General features: G+C 54.4%; 1 protein-coding gene across 3 annotated transcripts; it reads right to left on the reverse strand.

The window, feature by feature from the left end:
* Positions 1–610: 610 nt before the first annotated feature.
* On the reverse strand, positions 611–7855 carry POLR2E (RNA polymerase II, I and III subunit E). Of its 3 annotated transcripts, XM_036313957.1 has the most exons (8): positions 7632–7848; positions 4954–5128; positions 3046–3161; positions 2316–2396; positions 1927–1985; positions 1745–1823; positions 1431–1515; positions 972–1114 (listed from the first exon to the last, which is right to left on the reverse strand). In XM_036313957.1, the coding sequence occupies exons 1-7, from the start codon at positions 7686–7688 to the stop codon at positions 1450–1452; spliced, it is 633 nt and encodes a 210-aa protein (XP_036169850.1). In that variant the 5' UTR covers positions 7689–7848; the 3' UTR covers positions 972–1114; positions 1431–1449. The 3 variants fall into 3 exon arrangements, with proteins under 3 accessions (XP_036169848.1, XP_036169849.1, XP_036169850.1); XM_036313955.1 differs by lacking the exon at positions 1431–1515 and having other exon boundaries at positions 611–1114; positions 7632–7852; XM_036313956.1 differs by lacking the exons at positions 1431–1515; positions 2316–2396 and having other exon boundaries at positions 611–1114; positions 7632–7855.
* Positions 7856–8218: the final 363 nt, after the last annotated feature.

Here is an 8218-nt window from a genome sequence, read left to right on the forward strand (position 1 = left end):
TACTCCAAAATGGCAAAAAGAAGGTTACCGAAAGAAGTGTACTGCGAATCTGAAAGTAACGATGAAGAGTTTTATTTTGGCACCTTGAATACTGACTCTGACGTAGAAAGTGACAACGTTTGTAGTGATTCTACTAGTAGTGACGTAGTTCCAAAAAAGAATTAATAAATCTTGTTTGTCCTTCATAATCTTGCATGTTATGTATCACTGCTCTTTCAATGGAAATTAATTCCGACCAGTATGACACCCATGTCCAAATTTAATACGACCGCAAAGGGTTAAAGAATATACATGATTTCTTTTAACTTGGGGGGGGAGGGACTGTGTCTTCTGGAACCAGACACTCTAGGCGGGGGAGAGGCTCGTTGGACCCCAAACTTCTAGGCAAGAAAAGCATAAGGGAGCACAGCTACAAGTGAGCACCGGACATTAATCCTGCCTTTTGGGTGAAGGGAGAGGACAGATGCACCTTTGCATTGTGAACACTGGACAGAAAGCCAGGTATGGCTGTGGCAGTTTGCAGGTGGGGAGCAGGGAAGGGTCACAGAGACTCTGTCTTGAAACCACAACAAACCTATCCTCCCACCGTTTTTTTAGACAAGTGAAACTGTTTACTCAAAACACCTTTAATTTAAAAACACCCAGCTTCAATACCAACTCAAATCCAGAGGTATTTTAATCTCCCTGCCTGCTGACCTCAGAGTCCTCAACGGGTCAGGGATAGGGCCACTGTGAGGAGCATGGAGGAGGGAAGCTGGAAGTGGGGGCTTACCCGGAGACTTGGACCCAGGTCCCATTTGTGGGGAGCCAGCTTGGAGTGCCTCGGGGGACAGGCAAGAACCTAGGACTACCTTGGTTGCTGGCTGGCTCACTGGCCTCCCCTCAGCATCCTGTCCTCTTGAGGAACCATTTGCACAGGATCCCAGGTGGGGCTCAGTGTCCCTGTGTGGCCACAAGGGCCCTCAGCCCAGGAGGGCAAGCACACAGCCTGCCCTGGGTTCCAAAGAAGCAGCAGGTAGGTTTCCAGGGTTGAGCAGATCACAGCAGGGCAAGCGGCCAGCAGGCCAACTGCCCGGGTAAGGTGGTTACAGTCCATTTGTCTGTCTCCCAGGGGCTGGAGGAGAGAAGAAAAGGCCATCATGTGATTAGTCTATCACGTGGGTTAGACATACCCAGGGGGCAGATGCCACTCCTGGGCCCCACGGGAAGTGGAGAGTGACAGGCTGTGGTGGAACCTGGAAGGAGAAGGTTAGGGCAACGAAGAGGAAAGCAGGTCTGGAAAGAAGGGGCTGAGCTCAGGGCTCCGGGTCAGAACATTAGTGGGGCAGGTAACAGATGGGCCCACTCAGGCAAAGACTTCGGTCTTTCCTGCACCACCAGTGTATACAGACCCCCCTTCCCCGCCACAGCTGGGGTGGCATCTATCTCACCTGCTAGGTGGTAGGATGGCTACTGCACCAGCCGGTAGGTGATGTATCTGCCTGCGGTTTCGCTGGGCCGGATGATCTTCACTACCTGCATCAGAGTGAGAGCAGGGCTGGGAGGGCCTCCCCAGGGACCCAGGTGTGTGTGGGATTGGTGGGGGCAGCAGCGGGGCAGGTGGCACCAGGACCCCGACCAGGAAAAGAGACTTGGGGGTAGCCCTGATTCTTCAAAAAGCTGGGGGAGGGGGGTGAGTGCTGAGGCTCCTGCCCAAGAGGAAAAAGGCTGGGGGTAGGGCTCTCCTGCCAGGGTGGTCTCTCACCTGTCCTCGCTTTATCCCAAAGTAGCGTGCCACGGGGTCTCCAGCCTGGATCCTGGGCAGCTGGTTTTCTCGGAGTTTACTGGGAAGCTCAGTCAGGAAAAAGCCATGCAGGGCTGACTGGGAGGGATGGAGAAGCCCAGAGGATTGGGGAGGGGAGAGGATGGGAGGTCCAGAAAGGATACTATCTGGCCAGCAGCTCCGTCACCTCCTCCTTGGTCATGACGACATGCTCTGGGACCAGCTGCCAAGAGAACAGAACCTGTGTCTCCAGAGGGCCAGGACCCCGCTCTGCCCCACACGCCCACACGGGGGAGGGGTACAGTGTCCTCAGCTAGTCTACACCCCACCCACAACTGTCATGCAGAGGGACCTTGGGACACAACCTGGGATCCCCATCCCCCAGGTCAGCAGTGTGGACTGGGAACCCACATTCTCAGCAAGGCTCAGGTAATGCTGCTGCTGCTGCTGCTGCTCTGGACCTGGGGGCCACACTTTGAGAGCCTGGCTCTACTTTCTTTACCATCTCCCCACTCCCTACCACCCAACTCCCCCCAACTTCCCTAGGCCCCACCTCGTGCTCCGTGATGTTGATGAGCAGCTCCTGCTGCAGAAACTGTTCCAGGATGTATTTGGGGGCCATGTCGACCAGGGACTGGAAGAGAGATCCTCAGATATGGCCATGCCCCCCCCAACCCCCCCACCACACACACACACAGGACTGGAGACCTGGCTCGTTTCTTCCTCAGAGGCCATGGCAGATGGGAAAGATGAATGGGTTTGATCTTGTACCTCAACAAGAAGCCAGGCATCATAAGCTAGGCATTCCCATAGCATGCATGGGTTTCTCCCCACTGCCTTGGCCCCTGGCACATCTCCAGACCTCAGCCTGGTGTCAGGAAATGAGTTTATCAGTCAAATGAGTCCGGAGGTTGGTCCCTGAGCTGGCATGGAGGCCACTCCCCAAGAGAGGACCAAGATGGCAAGGACTCTGGGCAAAGACCACAGGCACAGGGAAGAGTGTGCTCACTGCTCCTCCCATCCCACTTAGGCCTCTCCAAACACAGACGGGGGATGCTGGGCCTGCTCTGGGGATGCCCCATGCTGCCCACAAAGGACAGCAGCTCCTTCTCAGACCCTGAGCTCCCACATTAGAACGTGGGGCCAGAGGCAAGTGCTGCCGAGGGTGCAGTGGGTGCCCTGGGTGAAGATAGCGGCGGGGCCTCTTAGGTGCCATAGGAAAGTGAGGCTCAGGACAGAACAGGAAGGGAAGTGGTCAGGCTCTTTGCTGTGGGGACACCCACCTGCTTGGCAGAGGGTGTCATGCCCTGCTGCACCACGATGAGGGCTCGGGTGATGTTTTCCTCCTGCATGCGCTGGCAGTACACCTTGATGGTCTTGATCCCCACTTTGGGCTCCTCTGTGGACAGAGTGCATGCGGGTCCACAATGCCAGGGCCTTACCGACCCGTTTCCAGGCATGTGTGGCACCTCTCTGAGGCCTCAGTTTTTCAGTTTGTAGAACAGGGAGCTGGCTGCTTCCAGGTCACCAAGCAGCTGAAAGGTGCCTATGCCCCTGGACTTCAAAGGTCCCTGTCTGAAGTGGGGTATGAAATCTGGGTTTAGTTGGGTGCCTCACTGGTTCCAAGGTTTGAGAACCCCCAAGCTAAGTGGCTTGTTTAATCTGGGACCCCACAAAGTGCATGGCTGGGTGTCCAGAGGTGAGATGAGGTTGGCTGACCTGCCATGGAGACAGACCGCCCATCCCCAGCGGTAGAAGTTGTTACTTTTTCAGTAGCATTAGGGGCCTGGGGCTTTGTCACCAGAGAAACACTGGACCCTACGAGCTTCAGCCACAGGGCTCTGGCCACCAGGATTCACGTGAGGCTCCTAGCTGGGCCTCTGTCTTCTGCAGTGCAAATCACTCCACCGATGACCAGTATCCTGGGCTGAGTCCTCCCAAATCCCCAGGTTTGAGTCCTAATCCCCAGTACCTCAGAAGGTAACTAATAACTACTGTGTTTGGTAAAGGGGCCTTCCAAGAGATAATTAAGGTAACATGAGGTCATGTGAACCCTGATCCAATCTGACTGGTGTCCTTCTAAGAGATTGAGACAGACATTAGGGACCCTGTGAGGACACAGGGAGGAGAGAGCCACCGTCTAACATGGTAAGGACAGAAACATAAGGGGGAACCAACCCAGCAGACAACTTGATCTTGAACTTCCAGCCCCCAGAGCTGGAGACAATAAATGTCAGTTGTTTTAGGACTCATCTATAGTGCTTTGTTATGGCGGCCTCAGCAAACCAATACAGGCAGAAACTTAAGCCCTGTCCTGAAGCATGTCCCAGAGGAGCAGTGACACCTCCATGTCACCGAACACCAGGAAATGCATGGAGACTACTACTCCAGGGAGAAGCTAATCCCCGACAGGTCTGGAGATGGCTCTGTGGGAGGCCTGTGATTAGGCATTAAGGTCTCAAATAATCATATCTCATACACAGGGACGTTTACCTTAAAAAGTGTCACCAGGTTCTGCTCTGCAAATGTTTTCTGCCCACCCCCTTCATTCTAGGCATGTAGTTGATACCAAGGTGCTGAACACAGCCTGATCCCCCAACTTTTGCAGGCCTGAGAGCGAGGCTGCCTCAATGGGTTAGGTGCTAAAAGAGAGGAACACAGGGATCCCAGGACACCCCTCAGAAGGCTCTTAGCTCAACCCAGGGCTCAGTGGGGATCCTGAAATAGGAGGCACCTGAGTGTAGTCTCCGGGGACAATGACTGGACACTGAGGAGGCACAGTAAGGAGGAAAGGGTGTGGTGAGGCGGGGGTTAGGCAATATGAGGCAATAACTCTGCAACGGTGCAGGAAGGAGCTGCAGGGAACACAGGCGCTGAGAGTGGAAGCTGGGCTGGTGGTGGACAGAGGAGGAAACAGTGGGTCTGAGGTTAGGAGCTGGGGGCTCTCCTGGAAGGCCTATGATAATCGTGGTCAGAGAAAACAGCCAAGGAATAGAGAATGGGGAAGACGACCAAGAAGGAAAAGGTACTCAGAAGGGTCAGAGATCAATGACGTCGCCCACAGCACATAAGGTGAGGGGGAACTCTCTCTTCTGGGTCAATGTTATAAGCAGGGGAATGTTACAAGCTGGATCCTAAACAGGCCATCAAATGGCTCTCAGTGACCCCTCAGGCACCAGCAAGACACTCACCTGGGAAAAAGACAAACATCTGGTCAGTGGGGTCATCATTGTGGGCCACCAGCACTGTGAGGTCCGTGCGCCGTGGCCGCCCTTCACTTGGCTTGTCCCCAAACTGGGCCTTGAACTCCTCTAGTGTCTGGTCCAGCTCATCCTGAGTCACCAGGTAGCCTCGGTCATGGCACAGCTGCGGACAGAAAGAGCCAGGTGACCCCAGGGGAGAGGAGGAATGGCAGCAAGAGCTTGGGCCGAATGAGGGCACCGTGAGGACAATACAGGGAGTTTGGGGCTCAGTGTGGCAGGTGTGTGTAGAACCCAGAAAAGAGGGACGAAGCAGGTAGAGACAAATACGGGGCACACCCCAAGACAGCCATTGTGTCAATCCAGTTAATCAGTTGCCATGGGTGCTGTCATTTTATTCTGAAAACTGAGGCCGTGAGAGGCTGTGATTGGGAAGCAGCTGCAGAACTGGGACTTGGGTTGGAGCCATTTGAGCCTAGAGTTGGGGCCCTGGGGTCTGGGGCAGAAAAAGACAGTTAGGTGGGAGGGGCACTGCTAGGCTGCCTGGACAGACCTTAGTTGAAAACCAGGCAAAAGCTTGAGGGCCAGGAGTTCTAGGACTCATCTCGGAAAATGAGGCTCTTTAGTGGGCTGGTAGGAAGAAGATCCAAGTAAAGAAAGGGGCCCTTGCCAAAACCGGTTTGGCTCAGTGGATAGAGCGTCGGCCTGCGGACTGAAAGGTCCCAGGTTCGATTCCGGTCAAGGGCATGTACCTGGGTTGCGGGCACATCCCCAGTAGGAGATGTGCAGGAGGCAGCTGATCGATGTTTCTCTCTCATCGATGTTTCTAACTCTCTATCTTTCTCCCTTCCTCTCTGTAAAAAAATCAATAAAATATATTTAAAAAAAAAGAAAGAAAGGGGCCCTAGCTGGTTTGGCTCAGTGGATAGAGCATCGGCCTACGGACTGAAGGGTCCCAGGTTCGATTCCGGCCAAGGGCACATGCCCAGGTTGCCAGCTCGATCCCCCCAGTAGTGGTTGTGCAGGAGGCAGGCAATCAACGATTCTCTCTCATCATTGATGTTTCTCTCTATCCCTCTCCCTTCCTCTCTGAAATCAATAAAAATATTTTTAAAAACGTAAAGAAAGGGGAGGTCCGAGCTGCTACTCAGCCTGGCCTGCCTGAGGCCTCCTACACTCTCTTTCCTCTGTGAAGTCCCCACAGCCTGGTTTTCTCTCAGGACCCACAACACTGCCGGCCTGTAGCACAGCTGTTTCAGTCCCTATCTTTGGGGTAGCTTTGCAAACGAGTGAAGGGGCTGGGTTTGGCTGCCCAGCCCTAAACCCTTAAACCTGGCAGGATTCCTACAAGGGGAGTGCAAAGGCAAAGGTGGGCTTCTGGGGGTCACAGTGGCCCCCTCCCATAGGGCGGCTTAAAGCACATGGCGTGTAGTGATGCTCAGCCAGCTTGCTGCTTCGCTCCATCCCGAGTAACTCAAAGTTGGTGGGTACAGCATTGAAGTAGCCACCAGACAGAGAGGTCAGAGAGAGATGTCTGCACTGGATGGTGGCAGGTAGACAGCTGGCCCAGGTTCCTTGCAGTCCCGTAATCCTGTGATTCTGTCTTATGCACTGGGGTAGTGTGGAAGCCTTCCAGGAAATAACCAAGAGACTGTAGACAAAAAAAAGGGGGTTCCATGGAAAGTAACCTCATAAGGTAACCTGATCATAAATCCCTAACTGGGCAGGTCATGGTGGGCAGTCACGTTCCAGACCTAGAACTTGTTTAGTAAAAGGTTTACTTTTGTCTTAAGCGAGCCCTGTCTGTTCTTGTGAGCCCAGGATAACACACCTTTGAAATACGCATGACCGCCTTCAACTACAGACAACTCCCTGTGATCCAGTCCCTGCATGGCTTCCTCCCGCCTTCCTGTAACCGTCCTTACACTCCTTCCTTCATTGAAAGTGCATAAAAGAAACTGCAGGGGGGTGGGGGGCAATGGGGGGATAAGGACGCATATGTAATACCTTAATCAATAAAAAAAGAAACTGCAAAACCGTTATTCTCTAGGGTATTTGAGATCTTGCTTCCCAGCAAGTCGTTATTTTTGCTTCAAATAAAATTTTTATTATTTATGACTTTTATTGATTTTGAGAAAGAGAGAGAGACGGAGGAAAAAGAAGCATTGATGAGAAAGACACATCCATCAGCTGCTTCCTGCACGCCCCGCAAGGGGGATTCAGCCGAAACCTGGGCATGTGCCCTGACTGGGAATCCAACCGTGATCTCCTGGTTCATCGGTTGAGGCTCAATCACTGGACCACACCAGCTGGGCCAAGGGTATGGGGGAGGGGGGAGGGGGAGAGAGGATGGGAAGGGGGAGAGCGCGAGCGAGCGCCGGACCGAGATCAACCCACAACCTAGGTCAGTGCCCTGACCAGGACTAGAACACGCAACCTTTTGGTGTACAGGACGACAACGCCCCACTCGGCCAGGGCTCAAATAAACTCTTTTAAAAGTTCTCTAAGGTTTCGGCACTCTTCACGTGGACAACACCGCGACACGAGAGGCAGCTAACATCCGGGTAGAGAGACCCCAGCCTCCCGTTTCCGCCTCCCTGCCCCGCTCGGACTCACGGCTGGGCCCCGAGGCCCGCCCTCTGCGCTCGCCAAGCCCCGCGCGCTCTCACCTGCATAATGGTCTTGCGAATCTTCCACAGCCGGTACGTCTCCTCCTCGTCATCCATGCCGGCCGCCGCTCACACTCACTGCGCCTGTGCCCGCCGCCAGGACCAGAGCCGACTGAGCTGCTGCGAAGCCCCGTTCAGGCCCCCTCAGCCTCTCCGTTTAGGGCTGTCGCCAGCGAACGCCTGAATGCAACGACCTCTGGGACAGGCAGTGCCAAGGGCAGCCCGAGCGGCTGTGGCTGTGCCTGAGGAGTGCGAATGGCACCGCCCACTCGCGCTTTGGAAGCTCTCGCGTGGCTTTGGGAGCTCTCGCGCGGCTTTGGCTGCTGCTCTGGAGTTCCAGTTTCCCCTCAACACCCGCTTGGGGCGGCAGTTTAGAATCCCAACTAGTTGAAGTGAGGAGACGGAGGCCTGCTCTCCTCTCAGGACCCGGGGGGCTGCGTAGCAGTCCCCCCATAAATGTTGTGCGTTCAACTGTAGGGGGTCCTCTCAGTTGGTTCTGGGCCATGTGCAACCTAATGGTCCCAGCCTCAGTTTTCCCATCTGTACAATGGAAATAATGAACTGTCCCCATTTAAGAGCGTTGGCTG

This window comes from Myotis myotis, unplaced genomic scaffold, assembly GCF_014108235.1.
Source record: "Myotis myotis isolate mMyoMyo1 unplaced genomic scaffold, mMyoMyo1.p scaffold_m19_p_6, whole genome shotgun sequence".
In the NCBI taxonomy this organism is placed as follows: Eukaryota; Metazoa; Chordata; class Mammalia; order Chiroptera; family Vespertilionidae; genus Myotis; species Myotis myotis.